At 40.6% G+C, this 20,887-nt stretch overlaps 1 protein-coding gene across 1 annotated transcript in view; it reads left to right on the top strand.

The window, feature by feature from the left end:
• The window catches only part of KCNT2 (potassium sodium-activated channel subfamily T member 2), a 296,278-nt gene that overhangs the window by 150,451 nt on the left and 124,940 nt on the right, over positions 1-20,887 (top strand). The window contains exons 12-14 of the mRNA XM_054037517.1: positions 2,973-3,109; positions 10,720-10,783; positions 19,178-19,286. Coding sequence (XP_053893492.1) covers positions 2,973-3,109; positions 10,720-10,783; positions 19,178-19,286 — 310 coding nt within the window. The remainder of the gene's footprint in view (positions 1-2,972; positions 3,110-10,719; positions 10,784-19,177; positions 19,287-20,887) is intronic.

The raw sequence follows: 20,887 nt of genomic DNA, 5'->3' as shown, positions 1-20,887 counted from the left end.
GGGTTTCTTTGGTATATTCCCCTACCCCCCACAAGGTTGTTAACTTTAATTACATTATGGTAGCTATTATTAAGAGGTTCAGCTAGATTCACCTCTTGAACCAGATCCTGTGCACCACTTAGGACTAAATTAAGAATTGCCTGTCTTCTTGTAGGTTCTAGGACTAGCTACTCCAAGAAGCAGTCATTAATAGTGTCTAGAAATTTTATCTCTGCATTCCATTATGAAGTGACATGTTCCTATTTGATATGGGGATAGCTGAAATCCCCTATTGTCATAGCTTTTTCTGCCTTTGTTGCTTATCTAATCTCCCTAAGCATTTAACAGTCACTTCCCTGGTCAGGTGGTCAATAATATATTCCTACTGCTATACTATTATTATTATTCAAGCATGAAATTTCTATCCATAGAGATTCCATGGTACTGTTTGTTTATTTTTACAATATATGACTATGCCTTCTTTCACAGTGTCACTCCCCCATGATTGTGACCTATTCAGTGTCCGACTGATTATCATTGTTCCACCAAGTTTCTGTTATGCTTTTTATATCTATATGCTCATTCAATACCAGCCACTCAAGTTTACCCATCTTAGTTTCTAGACTTCTAGCATTTGTATACAAACACTTATAGAATTTGTCAATATTTAGTTGTCTGCCTTCATGTGATGTAATTGAATGGGATGCTTTTTTGACTGTTTCTTCAGTTCCTACCCGTACTTTATCAACTTCTAGCCTCTCCTTTTTACTAGGATATAGAGTATCCCCTTAAAAAAAATCCTCCCCTAAAGGATGTGTCTGTCCAAACCTTGTGCTCCTCTGCATATGTCAGCTTTCCCCCAGCCCTTAGTTTAAAAAGTCCTCTATGATATTTTTAATGTTCCCTATCAGCAATCCGGTTCCGTTTTGTTTTGGTGGAGCCAGGGCCAGTGCAACCACTAGGCAAACTAGGCGGCTGCTTAGGGCACCAAGATTTGAGGGCACCAAAAAGCAGTGCCCAAAATGTCTGGGATGCTCACCGGGCACTGGCTACACGTGTAACCCGCTTCCCACCCCTGTACGAGGGGGCGCTGCTGCTTTGATCAGCTCCAGCCAGCCGGGAAGCGATGTCATTCCTCCTCCGGTCGCCGGGGGCGCTGCGCTGCTCCCTGCTGCTCTGGCTCTTCCCCAGGGCCCCTGCCCCTGCTCAGCCCCGTCTCGCTCCTACTCCCTTGAGCTCTGCAGCAGGGCCAGGCCTGCGCTCACCAGCGGCAGGAAGTGCAGAGACCTGGCCCCAGCCGCGCCGCTGGTGAGTGCTGCCCGCAGCCAGCCCCTGCTGCACTCCCTGCCCTACCCGCACCAACCCTGCGCCCCTGCCCTGCCCACAGCCAGCCCCGCACCCCCTGTCTCCAGCCAGCCTCTGCTGCCCCCCCTGCCCTGCCCGCAGCCAGCCCTGCACCCCCTGTCCCCCGCCAGCCCCTGCTGCACCCCCTGCTCTGTCCGCAGCCAGCCCCGCACCCCCCCGTCTCCAGCCAGCCCCTGCTGCACTCCCTGCCCTACCCGCACCAGCCCTGCGCCCCTGCCCACAGCCAGCCCCGCACCCCCCGTCTCCAGCCAGCCCCTGCTGCAACCCCTGCCCTGCCCTACCCGCAGCCAGCCCTGCACCCCCTGTCTCCAGCCAGCCCCTGCTGCACCCCCTGCTCTGTCCGCAGCCAGCCCCGCACCCCCCCCCGTCTCCAGCCAGCCCCTGCTGCACTCCCTGCCCTACCCGCACCAGCCCTGCGCCCCTGCCCACAGCCAGCCCCGCACCCCCCGTCTCCAGCCAGCCCCTGCTGCAACCCCTGCCCTGCCCTACCCGCAGCCAGCCCTGCACCCCCTGTCTCCAGCCAGCCCCTGCTGCACCCCCTGCTCTGTCCGCAGCCAGCCCCGCACCCCCCCCGTCTCCAGCCAGCCCCTGCTGCACTCCCTGCCCTACCCGCACCAGCCCTGCGCCCCTGCCCTGCCCACAGCCAGCCCCGCCCCCCCCGTCTCCAGCCAGCCCCTGCTGCAACCCCTGCCCTGCCCTACCCGCAGCCAGCCCTGCACCCCCTGTCCCCAGCCAGCCCCTGCTGCACCCCCTGCTCTGTCCGCAGCCAGCCCTGCACCCCCCGTCTCCAGCCAGCCTGTCACCCCCCCGTACCCGAAGCCAGCCAGCTCCACACACCCCTGTCTCCAGCCAACCCCGCACACCATCTTCAACCAGCTCCACATCCCCTGCCCTGCCTGAAGCCAGCCAGCCCCACACCCTGTCAGGTTATTCATTTATTTTCATTAAATATGTAGACTAAATAATGAACTTAATCAATTTTCTAGCCAAATGTGTATTAATTCTAATGATCAATGCCACATTATGCAGTATTCATTTTTTAAAGTTTATAATAAGCGATGCTCTGGGGGGTGCAAGGTGGAAGTTTCGCCAAGGGCGCAAAATATCCTTGCACCGGCCCTGGGTGGAGCCCATCCTTACTGTATAGGCTCCTCCTTTCCCCAAAGGTTCCCCAGTTCCTAATAAACCTAAATCCCTCCTCCACTCACCATCGTGCCATTCATGTATTGATACTCTGCAGTTCTGCCTGCCTTTTAGAGAATGCCACCGTGGAGGTACTAGACTTGAACCTCTTACCTAGCAGGCTAAATTGGCCTACAGGACCTCTCTTCTACTTTTCCCTATGCCATTGGTACCTACATGTACCATGACCACTAGCTCCTCCCCAGCAACACCCATTAGTCTGCCTACCTTATGAAAAAAATATTGTGACAATTTTTAAAGTTCCAGTTTTATTATAGAATCTGAAATGTGCAATGTTCAAATAGTTTATCCAAGAAACCATTTTAAAAGTTATTACAGATACTTTTTCACGTCCAGATTCTCTATTAACCTATACTCCAGTGACAACAGAAGGTAACAGTAAATAATCTAAATGTCATTTCTACTCTCCTTTATATTTTTGACAGGACTATTATGTGGTTATTTTGTGTCCTACTGAGATGGATGCTCAAGTGAGAAGGGTGTTGCAAATTCCAATGTGGTCTCAAAGAGTTATCTATCTGCAAGGCTCAGTACTGAAAGATCAGGACCTGTTGAGAGCTAAGTAGGCAAAAACTAATATATTTATTTTTCATTTATTTGTTTCAACTCATACTTCTTAAATAAGGTTTACAAACAACATGAGCTAGATTAGAAAAGTAGTTTGTGCATTTTAGAAGGGTAACATGAGTAAATCTTTGGCAAAATTCAGCTTTGTTCCTAACTTTTTTTTTTTTTTTTTTTTTAAGACACTTGTAATCTAACTCTACTTGATCAGACCAAGCTTTTCATCACTTGTCTCTTCTGTCTCCATTTTAAAAGTAGCATTAAAACAATTCAGAAATAAATCAAATAATTGCTTTTCATGGCAAAATGACTCATCAGTTGATGCACTGACTTGTGACTGGGTGTGCTCTCTCCATAGCATTGCCAACCAGCTGTCCAGGTCCACTGGCTGTGCCCTTCATCTTGGGCTTGACCTTCTGGCCAGGACACATTTAGTCTCACTCCTTTTGGGATAAACCAGAGTTTAACTCAGTAGTTCCTTGCCCTTGCATCAGTGGCCCAAGTCCAGGCCCAATAATGCTTCTAGCACCTTGCGTCTGGGATCAGTGAGGCATTAGGGAAATTCAGTCCCTCTCCCTACTTCGAGTTCCAGCCCAGGGACACTGAAGCATGTGGTTAAGTTCTGTACTGTCATAACTCTTGCTTCTTCCCTGGACTACTTCCTCAGTCAGCCCACCATCTCCTCAAGGAACTTGCATTCTTAGCAGAGATCTACTGTGGGATCAAGCCCCTGGTCCCAGTTCCCAACATGACAAAGGAAAGCAAGCTAAATTAATAGAAATAAAAGCAGCATGATCCCTCAAGGGTCCTTTAGCCATCTGTACTAATGTTCCGTCTTGACAGGAAACTTAAAGGAGTCTGACCCTTGACTGGGCTCCTGTTTGGGAGCTGAAAATGAAAAGTCTGTTCATCTTCCTGGGATGGAGCCCTCTGGTCTGGGCTTCTCCCTTTAAGCCTCCTCCTCAAGCCTGGCATGGTTTACAGGTGTGGCAAGGCAGGGCTGCCTGAGCCTATAGCTGCTTTTTAACCCCTTTTTGTCTTGTGTGGTGTTTGTATACCCTATCATACTTTTAAAGATACAACACTGGATACTGGAAAGCTGATAAGTGGTTTTAGAATTCACATGAGTGATGATAAAATTCAGTGGTGACTATAAAAAGAAGAACAGGAGTACTTGTGGCACCTTAGAGACTAACAAATTTATTAGAGCATAAGCTTTCGTGGACTACAGCCCACTTCTTCGGATGCATATAGAATGGAACATATATTGAGGAGATATATATACACACATACAGAGAGCATAAACAGGTGGGAGTTGTCTTACCAACTCTGAGAGGCCAATTAATTAAGAGAAAAAAAACTTTTGAAGTGATAATCAAGCTAGCCGAGTACAGACAGTTTGATAAGAAGTGTGAGAGTACTTACAAGGGGAGATAGAGTCAATGTTTGTAATGGCTCAGCCATTCCCAGTCCTTATTCAAACCGGAGTTGATTGTGTCTAGTTTGCATATCAATTCTAGCTCTGCAGTCTCTCTTTGGAGTCTGTTTTTGAAGTTTTTCTGTTGTAATATAGCCACCCGCAGGTCTGTCACTGAATGACCAGACAGGTTAAAGTGTTCTCCCACTGGTTTTTGAGTATTTTGATTCCTGATGTCAGATTTGTGTCCATTAATTCTTTTGCGTAGAGACTGTCCGGTTTGGCCAATGTACATGGCAGAGGGGCATTGCTGGCACATGATGGCATATATCACATTGGTAGATGTGCAGGTGAACGAGCCCCTGATGGTATGGCTGATGTGATTAGGTCCTATGATGATGTCACTTGAATAGATATGTGGACAGAGTTGGCATCGGGGTTTGTTACAAGGATAGGTTCCTGGGTTAGTGGTTTTGTTCAGTGATGTGTGGTTGCTGGTGAGTATTTGCTTTAGGTTGGGGGGTTGTCTGTAAGTGAGGACAGGTCTGTCTCCCAAGATCTGTGAGAGTAAAGGATCATCTTTCAGGATAGGTTGTAGATCTCTGATGATGCGCTGCAGAGGTTTTAGTTGTGGGCTGAAGGTGACAGCTAGTGGTGTTCTGTTATTTTCTTTGTTGGGCCTGTCTTGTAGGAGGTGACTTCTGGGTACTCGTCTGGCTCTGTCAATCTGTTTTTTCACTTCAGCAGGTGGGTATTGTAGTTTTAAGAATGCTTGATAGAGATCTTGTAGGTGCTTGTCTCTATACGAGGGATTGGAGCAAATGCGGTTATATCTTAGAGCTTGGCTGTAGACAATGGATCGTGTGGTGTGTCCTGGATGGAAGCTGGAGGCATGTAGGTAAGTGTAGCGGTCAGTAGGTTTCCGGTATAGGGTGGTATTGATGTGACCATCGCTTATTAGCACAGTAGTGTCCAGGAAATGGACCAACTGAAGTAAAAAGAAAGGAAGCAAAAGCAAATATTCCCCTTCACATTCTGTACCCATTCTCATTGTTAATCTCATTCAATGCAATCCCCACACTGTAAGCAACTTGCTTTACCTAGTTGTGATAGAGTGTTGGGCAACCGCAGCTGTACCAGCACTCTGATCACTTTATCACCAATTAGTTGCATAGGAGTAAACCTGACTATGATAATTGTGCCTAATTGATAGATTGGGGATGATCTGGAGAGAGCTACAAGGCTAATTAATCCATTAGCCCAGAAAGTAGAAAAGGCATAGGAAAGAAGTGACACGGGGGAGAGATGGCAAGAGAAGTCCCAAGAGTGACTTAGACCTGTCCTTGGTCTAAAAGAAGCTGCTATTATATATAAAGTGCTGCACAATGCTGTCAAGTGCCAGGGGAACATTGTAAATAAACCACATGTGATGTTTACAAGCAGAGATTCTCTAAGTAGTCTGTATGTGCAGAGGAAGATAGGAAGTGGAAGGCGTGTCCTTTTACACGAGTCTGCTATGCCTCCATGCCCTCCTCCAACACCTTTCTTACAACAAGCTTCTATAGCAAGACCTATACAGCTATTCTTCCCATCCAGGAAGTTTTAACTGACACCCCCCCACACACGAATCAAACAAAACATCAAGACACATAGTACAGATCAGTGCCTATTGAGTATTCATTGCATCCCATCTCCATTTCTTCCTATTTACAGAATGTTCATGCTTTGTTGTTAAACCTAACTCATGTAAGCATTTGGAAACTGGTTGATAATACCACCCTAGAAACAAATCATCTCTTTTTCTTTTTTTTTTTAAGTTGAAACTTGATCTGAATTTAATAGATGATTATAGGCCAGACATCACATTTCTTCGGAGTCTTGAGAGGAATGTCTTCTCAAATTTCTATCTCTAATAAAGAGCTAATATTGGATGTTCAAAAGAAGAAAAATAAAAGGTCAGAGAGATGATTGTGCCCCCTTCCTCCCCAAAAAAGAAGATATAAAAAAGTTGCCATTTTTTGCTTTCCCACTGATCTTGAGAAAAGATTCTCTAGTGGGATTTAGTTAGCATTTGTTCTACATCTTAGGAGGTGAAAAAGAATCAAAATGCTGTTCTCTGAGCATAATCACATGCATTTAGCCTATAATAGCCTTAATAACCTGAAGCTAGTCAACTGTAGAATTGTACTTTTTTCTGCAGAACATGTAATTGAATGTACCTAAAGATTTTTTTTAATGTGTCCTAAGGGAAACAGCATGGTGGGAATTTAATAGAACATTTAGTATGAAATATAACCCAGTAACTAAGAGGTTGCTATATTTCAGTTCTTTTTATGAAAAACAACGTACTGAAAAATAAATGATGCTTGGTAAATTTCTCTAGTAAATAAAATATTAGGTAGTTGTTTGTTTACTATTAATAAAAATAAAATCTGGTTGTCTCATTATCAAAATTTATATACATATTACACAAAAACTATGTTAAAAGAAATTAAGGTTACAAAGTCAAGAACTCAAATGTCAGGGAATGCTAAAATTAAGGTTGCCTTTTCAGCCATAATCCAGTCTCCTCCTGCATATGCAAGATGTTACAGTCTTTAATTACATGATTACATAACCATTATTTCCATGGGATGCCTGTTTCATTCAGTGCACAGAATGGACAGTGGTAAATTATGAGCAAATATTCCATATTTTGTTGTATGAGTGGCCCCATGTCTTATCTATTGAAAATTCAAACCCTGCTCTTAAAACAGAATTATTTATTTCCTCCTGGGCTTTTCTTTGGTGTTCATCCTATATTATGTGAGTGCTTCACAAACATTAATCTATCTTCGCAAAACCCATGTTATGTGAGGTGCTGGTGGTATCTCAATTGTACAAGTGGGGAGCTGAGGAAGAGAGAGATTAAGGTCAAAAGTAGTCACTAATTTTGGGTGCCCAATTTGAGTTGCCTAGAATCTGATTTTTCAGAGTTCTTAGAATTATATAGAATTTTAAACATTCAAGCATGGCACCCATTGCAGTGGCAGTTATGAGTGCTCAGAACTTCTGCAAATCAGGCCCCAGGATCTCAAATTAGGCACCCAGAAAATTAAGAACACAGTGTGACCACCTTCCAAAATTTTGATTAAAATGACTTGTGCAGAATCATATAGGAACTCTATGACATAGGCAGGTATCAAATCGAATTCTGCAGGACAGCATTCAACTGTCTTAATCACAGGGCCGGCTCCAGGCACCAGCCCGGCAAGCAGGTGCTTGGGGCGGCCGCTCCGGAGAGGGGCGGCACGTCCAGGTATTTGGTGGCAATTCGGCGGACGGTCCCTCACTCCCGCTGGGAGCAAAGGACCTCCCTCCGAATTGCCACCGCAGATCGCGATCGCGTTATTTATTTATTTATTTTTTGTGGCTGCTTGGGGCGGCCAAAGCCCTGGAGCCGGCGCTGCTTAATCATGAGACCTTCGTTTTTAATTTTCTTCAATCACTTGCCTCATTCAGTACACAACTTCCAACTTCATCAACGAAGCAGGGATCCTACAGACAGCCTCCTTCACTACACAACCCTGATTCATCCCCAGAGCAAGTCTATCCTGTGCACTGAGGAAGGCAGGGGTCCTCTGGAAAAATAGTGTATGATTATGTACTTTTACTGTACCATAATGCATAGGCACGGGAGGATGAATTAAGGTTTCATAGGCAGCGATCTGGCCTCCCTTCAAAACACTCATAATATTCAAAAACAGCATTGCATGCTTTGCCACCATGTTACTCGCATGGACAAAAACACCCCAACACACCATGCTCTCAGCCTGTCCATCAATGCACAAAGGGGTACACAACCTAACCTTACCTGGGGTGCCCATGAAGCTGCCCCATAAATTCATGGATTCACAGGAGTAAGCCAGATGTGGAAACTTCACTACATGATGCCTCATGCAACACCATCAACCATGGTCATTCTGGTTGGCACAACAGCCCTCAATAGACTGTTTGAAGCCATTTTAATTCTGTCATTGCCTAACTTTTGCGGGCTTGACTTTGCAACTTTAATAAAATGTTTTAGTAACATTGGTGTGTATGTAATATCATAGGTTTTTTAAAAAGGCCAACTGAGAATTCAGAAATTTCATCATGTGCCATCATATTAACACACACATGGCTCATCAGCAGGCTTGGAACCTTTACATTCACCACACGGTCCTCTGCTATTTGAGCTAATGGAGTAACTGATAGCAATAGTAAGTTGTCTTCCTCTATGTAGAGCAGCACTAGAAAGGGAAAGATACACACTTTGCCAGTGGGTATCACAGATATTTGCTGACAGCAGAGAACTGGTGAGACTTAGTAATCTTATAGGATCTGGACGGGAATGCACTGGAAGCGGGCACCCAGCATGGAAAATTTCAGCCCAATGGCTAATGTTTTGCAAAGTTGTAATCAACTGAAAATGAGGTTTTGTAATGGAAAGTATGAGACAAAAATAATAATACATAATGCCACAAGTCCTGCCTATAATTCTAAAAATCTCTGTATTCAACATGGAAATTCAAATGTGAGTGGCCTATGAAATCTTGTTATTATGTACCTTAGAAGTGAAACATCTGCCTTTTTTAAATTCAAAAACATTCACTGAAATGTGATTTTAGTCACAACAATGTTTGAGGAATTGCTACATTAATAAAGTGCAAATACTTTGATTCATGCAAGCTTTGCTATTCATTATTATCCTATCTGCAAACTTGTATTGACCCACATATCGAGCAGAAACAATACCATGTGACTTAAATGACCAGTCACATGCCAGTAGCAAATACTGAATTGTTTGCAAACAGCCAATAGGCTGAAAATTGTTCATTCATATAATACAGTCAGACATTAGTCAGATTATTTTCATACATTTGTCAGATTATTTGTTCATAACAAACAACTCAATCAGTTCTACACAGGACATATATACCTGTTCCGACAATCCTTTACTACGTGTCCAGGTTTCAATTAAAAAAAAAAAAAGGAATGACATTTGTAGATGTCCTCTATCACATGTAGTGAAATTACCTAATTTGCAAGGGGCCAGCACAAGGACAGTATTTAAATCTCCTGGAATTCCTATTTTGAATAGGTAAATGGGATTTAAAGTGGGGCATAGGTTTTGTGCTGGCTCTAGGTTCAAGGATGAATTTTGCCCATTGAGCAGCAGTCTTTAATGGACAGCAATCCTGTGTTAATCTAATGTCAATATCTAATTGTATTTCCTAATTAACATTTCATCATCAATAATGAGATATAAAACGTGATTATATTTTAAGATGCCCTAGAAAAAAATAATGCCATTATGTAACTGCATTGCAATGAGAAATGGAAACATTCTAATACAATGCAATTAATTTGATATATTCTCACCCACATCATTATTCTTCTGAAGAACCACTATTTACCATCTCCAGAAATGTAACTAGTTTATAATGCAACTTGTACAGATATGTAAACAGAGAATATTTAGGAATGTTCTGAGATTTTAAATTCTGACTTTTGGGACCAGACCAGCAAACTCTTATGTATACATTTAACTTTGTGTATGTGAGTAATTCTATTGAAAGCATCCTGTAATGTCATATTGTAAAATCCAGAAAAATCCACAACCTCCCTAGGCAATTTATTCCAGTGTTTAACCAACCTGACATTTAGGAACTTTTTCCTAATAGATTCATAGATTCTAGGACTCGAAAGACTACTTGTGTTAGTAAAATTGAAATACATGAATAAGTGCTTGTGGAACTGGGGCCTTGCTTTGCATTGATATAAAAGCACCCATGTTCCAAATTTCTAGCCTCTCAAAACTATATAGAGGATCGAGTCATGAGACTTGCATTGAATTTCCCAGTTTTGCCATTGATTCAGTGTGTGACCATACACAAATCACTTAATCTCTCTGTGCTTCAGATTTCCCATCTTTAAAATGGAGATATTATTTCACTTCTCTATAAAGTGCTTTGAGATAAGTGGAGGAAATGCACTATAGAAGGACATTAAAAAGCGACGAAGAGTCCTGTGGCACCTTACAGACTAACAGACGTACTGGAGCATAAGCTTTTGTGGGTGAATACCCACTTCGTCAGACACATGACATGCGTAGCTTAAATATAAATATATAACATTTGATAGTTTTTGCTTTCTCCGTTTGCTTTTAGGATGGATGATGCCGAGGCCTGTTTCATTCTGAGTAGCCGGTGCGAAGTGGACAGGACAGCAGCGGTAAGTTCTTTAGAAATACTTCTAAGAATCATGTGTATGCTCTTCACACTGTTAATACTATTATGGAGCTCTGTGCAGGAGTAGGTGTCAACCCTTCTGGATCTGACATAAGGATGAGGGGGATGGGGGGCTTATTATTGTGGGGACCTTATTCTTTGTAAACTACTATTTGTATTATCGCAGCAGATTGGAGCCCCAGTTAGGGAGCAGGACCTCATTGTAGTAGGTGCTGCACAAACATGGAACAAAAAGAATCCCCTCCCCCAAAGAGATTAGAGTCTAAGAAAACTAGGGATAAATGTTATAATTCTCCAATTTACACATACATCTTAGACATACAGGGTGAAATCTTGGCCACTTTAAAGTCAATGGCAGTAGATTTCAGTGGAGACAGGATTGCACTCGTTTATAACACAGGATTTAATAGTACGTCTCACATACAATTTTATGTAAATTACTGTTTTCTCAGTAAGCAAAGTTTTACAAACGAGAGTTAAGGTCAGATTTATTCAAGAAAATTAGTGAGTTTTAAAATCTTGGTATGTAAACATAAAACTCATTTTTCATGCAGTGCAAAATACATTGTTGTGATTTTTAAAACAAAATTGTGTCAGAGGGGTAATATAAGGTACAAGAAATATGAAATATACTGATTCTTTATAATTATATAGGCCAAAAAAAACAATAAAACTTTATTCACAAGAGTAGCTTCAAGTCATGAAGAACATCTTATTGAAGTCAATAGGACTATTTGCAATGTTTGGGCTAGAAACCCAATTCTAAGAATTATATTCATCCAGTCAGGAAACAGACATATCATATTACTTATGCTTCCACTCAAAAATCAGATACTCACTATGAACTGCTTCCAAACAGCTACAGACTAAGAATTATGTATATAAATTATCATGTGATTAATTTTTAATAACTATTGAATTTGACAAAATGTGGTCGATTCACAAGTAAAAGAGGCTGGGTTCTTTGAATAAATCATTCATTATGATTTGTCTGGTAACAATTGTTAATAATGGGAAGTACACATCCACAAAGGGAGGCCATTGATAATTTAAACAGATCCAGATTCCCACAAATCTGTGATAAAATTAAAAACATTTTCATAAGAGCTAGAGTGCACTGGAGTAGCGTCCTGCCCTGTTGCTTTAAAAGACCCACTTGAAAACTCCACTAACGGAAGTAAGTTTTATGATCACATCTTACTACCTTCCTCCACACCTCCATCCCAAAGTACAATACAGTTAGTAGTTTTTGCTCAAGAGGGTCTCAGGCTGCAGAGGATGGTTCACTTAGGTTTGAGCATTTGTGGAGTTAAATTAGGAATCTTACATATTACCAGAGGAAATCAAGCCAGTTTTTGTAATTTGCTAGTGCACGTGGTTATCATTTTCAGTAAATTCAATTAAACTTATCTTCCCCACCTTTTTAACAAAATCCTTTTTATATAGAGATGTATAAACAAAGAAACATGCCTAGATAAACTAAGTGTTAGATGTAAAATCTAAGACATTTAGCTGGACTTGACCCAGATTGTAATATTGTATAATCTACCTCTCAGGCTACTGAGCTCATTCTACGCAATAAAAGGTGGTGATGAATTTTCCAAGTGTTCTCCCACCCTTCACGTTTAACACAGAAACCTTTAAGGTTTTGCATAAAGCTATAGAGTATATTTAATAAATAAATAAATAAGTCTATAATCCAATCATCATAACCATTATCTCAGACTTCCAATCCCAGTTTCTCCCCACCTTAAACATGTCACTTTTCAGGCAATGTTATCAGGAACAGAGCAGCAGCACCACCAGGGAAGGAAGGATAAAGGAACCAATAAAGCTGTAGGTCAGAAAAGAATGATGATCCCCTGGAGTGGAATATATGCTCCCTTAGCTGCAGATTTTAGTGGGGTAATTATTCATTTGTACTAAGACACCTTAGAAGGTGTTTGAATATGCTTAAAAAGTTTTGTTAATTCAAAGCAAAACAGAGGGCCAGATGCTCAGCTGGTGTAAATGGGCATGACTGAATTGACATCAGTGCAAATGTGAACATCTGGACCTAGGTGCCTACCAAGACATTCCCAAAACTGATGTCATCATCTAACATTTGATACCTCCAAAAAGGGCCTTCATAATAAGTTACAAAATCTTGAGAACACAGCAGCAAAAGGTACTGGAAGGACAATCAAATAGTATGCTTCAAGGAGAGCAGGCACTCAGAATTTGCCATGCTGGAGTGACTGAGATATTGTGCCATCTCCTGTTCTAAGTCCAGGCAGAGGCTATCGTTACTCCAAGTACCTGGGTAAATTCATACTTGTTGAATTGTTAATGGTACCTTCTACTGGTAGCAATCCAAAACATACTAGTAACCAAAACATCCTAAATTATTTAACCACCTGATCCAGAATAATAACTTTGCAAATAGATTCACCCTTGCATGTGCAGGAGGTTGCAACTTGCACCTTACTGCAACGATATGAGCAGCTACACTCCAGGAGCGATTCACCTTGATGAAGGAAAAGCAGTGTAGGTGTTATCTTCCCCAAAGTTCCTACCAGGAAAGGACAGCTTTAGACTATATTCAGAACTCCAAAGGAGGCTGTCTAAGGGAACGTGCTGGGCATGTAATCCTTCATCCATCCCAGCCAGCATTGGCCACTTTGGGGCTGCAGAGGCATCTTGGAGTGTTGGAACCCCTCCAAGCAGTCTTTCTACTACAGTCTCCATTCTGTGCTTACAGCACTAGCTATGCCACTCCCAGAAGAGATAGCTGACAACACAGATTTATAAATATATTCAGAGAAGCCAGCATTCAAAAAGAGAAATACTATTGAAGAAATGTTCCTGTTACCTTTTGCTATCGGGGATCTGAATGCCTTGTTGGAATGTGGGCTGGGTCACTGGTGGCTAAGGCCAATATAGTGTCTCCCTTCACATTGAGCACTGATAAAGGGGCATCAATTGTGTTCCCCTTTCCTGTTACCTTGAATTTTTTACATATTGCTATAAAGACTTTTTCCCCCCTATAACCAGTGCCTAAGGGGAAGGGCCTTGTCGTGGCGGCACTGCTTATACCAACGCTTCCCCATTTTGGTGGTAGAGTACTGTGTATTGCTTAGTCCTACACTCAGATAGTTCTTCAGTAGACTTGCCCTGCTCTTGAGTTCAATTCCTGCCCTTAAACTGGGCTGTCTTACTCAGTAACTACGACTCTCTCCCAATGGGAGTCTTGCCTTTATTCTTCCCACCCCATCAGAGAGAGTTTTCTTGACCAATGCTCACTTAAGGACAACATTTTTCTTCCATCGTAGACTGTGGGCTGATTCTATACTGACCTGCAACTTTTGTAGATGTTTGTGACTGTGCAAATTGTCACCACCATTCTGATCTGGTAGCAGTTTTGCATGGGTGTAAATGTCTATATGAAGGGCATGGCCCATAGAGTCTCTCTCTCTTTTCTCCTCAAATACACTAAGATTTAGTTTTTCCACTCCCAACCCCTCCATGCACACTTCTTTGCCCTTCCTACCTTTATGGAAAACAGAGCAACATTGGTTGGAGGATGGACAAGAGGGAGAGTGAGGGATAAAGCATGCAGAGGGGATATAAGAACAGAAATAAGGCAGCTGAGTCTCGGCTATCAGAATGGAATTTAAAACTCAAAAAAGGATATATTTTATGGTTGAATTTGAGAAAGCTTGAACCTACCAAAGCCAATTCCCTGTTTCATCATCAATAAGTTCACTGTTTAAGAATGGCTAAGATAGTTATAGCTTGCTACTGAGCCAAAAGGATTTGGTTTCAGAGTGCACCCTGACACTTTATCTTATTTCCAAAGCTGATTTTAAACTGCAACACTCGAGTGGTGCGCTGGACTGGTAGAAATGCCATTGCTTAGCTACTCGTATGCCTCTAAGTTTCCACCTGCACAATAGTCAAAGATCCATTCAAGAGCATGCAAATATTTTAAGCATACAATCAAATTGGGCATCTCTACAAAATGTAAGTGTCCCTGTTTCAGCCACCTGACCAAAATGCACATCATAACTCAGACCAAAATGGTTCCTCTCCCCTCAACCCAAAGCTTGTGTTGGCTCTGACTAGTCAGTGATTCTGCTCATTTGTTATCACTGCTGTTGGCTGGCAAGAGGCTGCCATTGCCTGCTACTTCAATAGGTCCATGAATTGCAGAGTTAGGATTGTGTTGGGCCTGATCCATGGTCCATTACTAGAGTTTAGGAGGAGAGCGGCAAGATAACAGGTGACTTCAATGGGGCCACAAGCCACTTTTCTTACTCCCTAGCAGAAGTAGGAGCTTCCTGTAGTGTGGGCAGTCATTTGTCAACTTTCCAAACGCCCTATTAGTTATCTTATCTCTTCTCTGGTAAGGAATGCTATTTGTTCAGGCCAAGAAGTGACATGGAGAAGAGCATCTTTTGGAGTCTAACTCTTTCCCCTGTGGCAGCAGATTACCCTCTGTGGTAATCACTGAATGGACTCTTCAGGTTTCCTACAGTCACTGAATTAGTATATGAGCTCTTAACTCATTATATTAGTTACCATGACTATAAAAAATGCCATATAAAAACAAACTTTATTCTAAACAATTTTGTTCTGAACAACTGTAAAAATTGAGATATTTATTTATTTATTAAATTGTACAAATCTCTTCACCAGTCAAGTATTAGTACAAAAATATGTGGCTATACAAAGCATTTAGAAGTTCACAAATGAGATTGCAGGAGTCCAGGCTGGTGTAATTTACACCTTCTTTTAACTCCCTCAGCAGGTCTATAAAACCACCTTAGATTTACACCAACTAACCAGACAATATCTCCTTACACAACACTTCTGACTTTGATATACTGTGTATTAGTAGGTGTTACTCATTTATTAAAGAATAGATGTGCAGCAAATACAGTAACAGGAAGGGTTTAAAAGGCACTAACAAAAGAGCTTAAAAATGTGTTAGTTAAAGCAGGCTTCTTGGGGGCATATGTTATCCCAGCTTAGCTCCCTTTAGACTCTGTCCAAGTTGCATTTGGAAGTTTCCCCACGCTAGTAACAAATTGAATGACACAAATCATATGTGTGTAACAAGAACAAGAGCAATGTGATAGTGAGTGCCATGAGGGCAGGTTGAGTTAATGCATTTGCATAGAGATGATCTTGTAATGAATACTTGAATGCATTGCACAAGTAAGTTTATAAATATTTTTCAAGGTGAACCTCTGTACTGTCAGGATCACAAAGAGAATATTAAAAAAGGAGCTACAGCATGTAGTGGTATAACAAGTGTGGCAATACATGTTCTGCAAATGTTAAAATTGAAATGGATTTTAACTTTTAAAGGTTTGCCTCTTTTCTTTATATGAATAATCTATTGGTGTTTTACATTTAGGACAATGTGTTTTTTATTAAAAATGTCTGTCTTTAATACAAATTTCTTGTTTTCTACAAAAAAACAAACAAAAAAAAAACTGCTCACTATAGCTCCTGACAGCTTTAAGCTACTGGGAAGAAATAATATTAAAACAAAGGAAATAAAAACTGCAAAGAAAATATTTGGAATAGTCTTTGGAAGAAAAAATATATATATATATGATTGCTGTGTATAACAAAAGTTAACATTAGCTGGTATGCTTTCCATCTATCATGGGAAATTTTATCTAACTCTTGAGAATAACACTGATGCATTAGAACTGGAATGCATTTAGCACTGATGCAATTAGAACTTTTTGTAGTAAATCTAATCTACATCATTTATTTAATTATATTAAACATGGGCAAGGAAAATAATTTGCGTCTAATGTATCAGTAGCAGTTTAAAATTCATTTAGGCAAATCCTCGTCCCTACACACAACCTAAGTAAATAAGCTGTGTGTATATTGCTATGCAAGAGGTGGGGGGGAAAAGGAATCCTCCTATCAAAGGGGCAATGACTGAAGGCTGCATTATCCCTTACAACTGTTGTTCTATCCCTCCACAAAAGATTAGCTAGGGGATCTACAGCTATGTAGATTTTCCAGCCCTGGCCCAGCTCTACCTCCAAACCTTTCACACATGCTGGGGTGTGAAATAATCTCTTTGTGTCCAAGCATCTGTTTTGCTGGTTTCAGGGCCTTCTGTGACCATTGCAGTGGATTAGAGCATCATTTCATTAATGAGACAAAACAGTAAGAACGCGGATCATGCATGGCATGGAAAGTCACCTTCTATAGGAAAAGGAATTAATTGAGCCTGCTAGATGTCTTTGCAAACTAAAAGGAATGCCTACAGCATAGTGCTTAGTGCATAGTGCTGAGGTGGAACTTCTGTGACCACATTAAAGCTAGACATTTAAAGGGAGCTCCACATGCAGTTTCTTGAAGCTCAGTCTTCTTTACATCTTACTGAGAGTTAACGCAACACAAACACAATTTATGAACAAATCCACCTTACCTCCCTGAAAATATCTGTCATGTTATTCTAGTACTTCACAGAAAGAATATGTGGTACTGCCTCAATTGACATTACAGTGGAGTGGTCTGAAGATATCAATTACACACTATTTCAGGCAGAGATTTTCCCTTGTGATCCAGTCTGAAAGCTTTTCTTGCTGATGACATTGCAAATGTAATGAATCATTCTTTTCATTCTCTTTTCTAATAGCACCAATTTCGTGACTAGGCATGGCCACAGAATTGGTTCCTGTGCTCTGCTCTCAGTTATTTTTTGTTCGGAAATAAATGAAAATTGATATGTTCCTCTAAGGCTAAATGTGTTGAATTTAACAATATTTCATGAAATTGAATATATGACTCTATATTAATACTTATTTCATGATGTGCAATAATGAAAGAATTCTTGCTGAGAGCAATTCATTCTTAAAGTATGGAAAATATAATAGATGTCTTAGAAATTTACTGGCATTCTTGGTCTATAATTAAACTCTACCATTATATCTACACATTTTTATAGTTTCTCAAAAAAGTGACAAATTAGGTCTGTTATGGCTCATAAACCTTGGGATTTAACATGGTTAACTCCATACCTTTTTATCTCATTCAAATGCTGGGACTCAATAAAATGGTATGGTTTCAGAAACAGGATTATTATGATGTGCTTGATCATTCAGTTAGTGTGTGAAAGTCATTTAACTTAACTATCTTGCTAAAACAGAGTTGTTTCACACAAACCAAACCAAAAACCCAACCCCACCACGTTTCTTAGTTTTCTATGATGTGGAACTGACAGGAAACTGTGTTTCAATACATACATCTTTGATAAAAATGAGTTAAATTTGAATTTTTTTCAGAGATTACTGGAAACAGACCCCCAATAAGAAATAAGATTTCATTATTTCCTGGGTAATGGGGGATTTTTACCTTTGGGTATATTTTCCAAAATTGTAAAAGCAACATTAAGCTTGGGTGTGCTGTGGAAAGAATAATCTACCTATTTCCAGGTTAAATCAAAAATGCAAAATTACCGTCAAGTGCTACTTGGATCTCCGGATGTATTTAAAATCTAGGGTCGCATATTAAATAACTTTTTAAAATCAATTAGTATCATCATATTCCTTACAATGGCACTTAAGGACATTTTATTTGTATACACTTCTCCTTTGAGCTAAGTATGATGCAGTAAGTATAATTGAAGGACACAAATATAAAACAACAAAGAACAATACCTGTATTCATCAAGTAAAAGTAGCCAGTCAACAACTTGTGGTTGCAAGGGAGAAATTGTGTAAGTGACTGCAGACTGTCTTGCTTTGCAGGTGCAAGAGGAAGGAGAACATGGGGGAGTAAGGCTGCTTCCTGCTTCCCTTCCCACTCTGCACAAGCAACATAGAATAGCCTCCATAGGGCTTAGTTAAGGGAGGAAAACTTGGCATGGAGACAGCATGCCCTCTTTCATGGCCTTCAAAACTCCAGTCCACAGGCAGAGACTCACCTCTGTATAAGGAAACAGAGGAGCATGGACTTTTACTTATATTATAAAGGACCATTAACATTTAGCATAAATGTGGACTTTTTAAAAAAAATTCCATGTTTATAAGTGATCTGTTTATTTTTCCTGTGCTGTCATCTTCATTAATGGCTTTTTAGTCCAGATGCTACAATGATGGGGCCATATAAATGATTACATAGATTAGATTTCTGTACAAATCTAAATGGCAACCTGGCAGCGTACATGACCCCACCATACAGTATAGCACTATAAAATACATAAATGTATACAATCAGCTAGTGCTATATTATTTGAAAGTGACCTATCTGAAATGGAGTCATCAGATTGCTCAGCAGCTAGTAGGACTTTTTTACGTTTGATTTAACAAAAGGATTACTTGAATTCCATTGTCATCACATTGTATTTCCTATTTTATTCTAGGATCATCAAACCATTTTAAGAGCCTGGGCAGTTAAAGACTTTGCTCCAAAATGTCCTTTATATGTCCAAATATTAAAACCCGAAAATAAATTCCACATCAAGTTTGCAGGTAAGTTTCAGATTTCAGTGACTTAAAAAGTTTGTCTGTATTCTCTGGAAGCTTATTTTGTCTGTAAACATTGTACAACATTGTATAACTTGCTCCTACACAAAGTCATCCCAAACAGAAATCTACTTCCCCCTTGCTGCCATGTATGGAGATGTAGCCCTTGGCTCAATGTCAACATACTCTACTGGTAACACCAAAGCTGTTAGAAGGGTTGGTTTGTACCCTCTCCATGTGTAAAGAAAAACGTACATACAAAGCCTCAGGCTCAGAAACATAACAGAATAATATTGGTTACACTTTATATTAAGGCTCCATTCATAAATATTTAATAAAATATCTCTTGTGTGAAACACAGCAACTCTAATTCTACATGGCCACATTGCACGACAGTTTAGAAATACAGAATACAGTGTCATTCTACAAGGAGAATTTAAGCTCAGTAGTGTAATCACAACATAATTATTAGATTACTTTGAATGTACAGGTCACCAACCTGACATCACCACTCACAACCATGGGATCATTATTTACAACAAATGGTCAGACCCTTGGCTTTATGTCTCATTCCAGTGGACAACTACTTCAGCAATGCAGCGCACTGGAACACCCTCCTGGGTCAGCGTGATTAAAAAAAGTGAGGCAGCTATGGAATCAGCAGAAACACTGCCTGTGGCACCTACATATACCTTAGTGGCCTCTACTCTCTAATCCAGACCAACCCTACTTAGCTCTGAGAGATGAGTAGGAGGGGGTATGGCTATAGGGCCACAGGCAGTTCTAGAGAACTTCTCTAGAAAAAAACTATCCTTCTGAATATACTCAACTTTTTTCCCTACACACTTTTCTAACCTTGATACAGGACAGTTCCAATATTACCTCATTGCAAAAACCTTCTTTCAAATTTGATCTGGCCTGATATTGTACCATATTTCTTCCTTTAAATGATGACTCCTTTCTTTTGGAAGTTTACTGAACCAATATTATGCATTTTTGCTCTGCCTGAAATCTTCAGTAACAATTTTACATATGAGCATAGAATACATAACTTACATAAATCAGTTTCTGACCTTTAGGAAAGAAAACAAAGTACTATATAAAATACTTCAAACCGAGGATTAGTTATTGCTTCAATTGCTTTGCAAACTCGAAAAAAATACTGAAAAATCACTCTCCATTATTGCTTAGATTATTAATTATTGATGGCAAAAGAAGTAGAATACTTCTCCATATTTTGGCTGTGACACGTCAAAGGAGACCTGCCCAGTATAAGGGGCTGTCCACGCATATGGATTTGTAGGGCCCTATACTTATAATGAATCTAACAGCTGCATATGTAACAGAGTTTTTAACATCCATGGGCCGGACAAAATATGTAGATGTAGTAATTGAAAGGTTTTCTATTTCATTGTTCTTGACCCTTTATGTATCCCCTCCTGAAATACTGTTTGTTAATTTCCCAAGTGAATCCCTGCCCTTCCTACAGTAATAATAAACTAGAAGATCCATTTTTCTTTCTCCCTCAGACATAGACTGTGCTATATGAGGCCACTACCTTTAATGCACCGAATTGATCCTGCATTTAAGTTCAAATCTGAAAAGAA

This window comes from Malaclemys terrapin, chromosome 8, assembly GCF_027887155.1.
Source record: "Malaclemys terrapin pileata isolate rMalTer1 chromosome 8, rMalTer1.hap1, whole genome shotgun sequence".
Lineage (NCBI taxonomy): Eukaryota > Metazoa > Chordata > Testudines > Emydidae > Malaclemys > Malaclemys terrapin.
The sequence above is the reverse complement of the archived record's forward strand: the minus strand, read 5'-3'. Positions and strand labels throughout refer to the sequence as shown.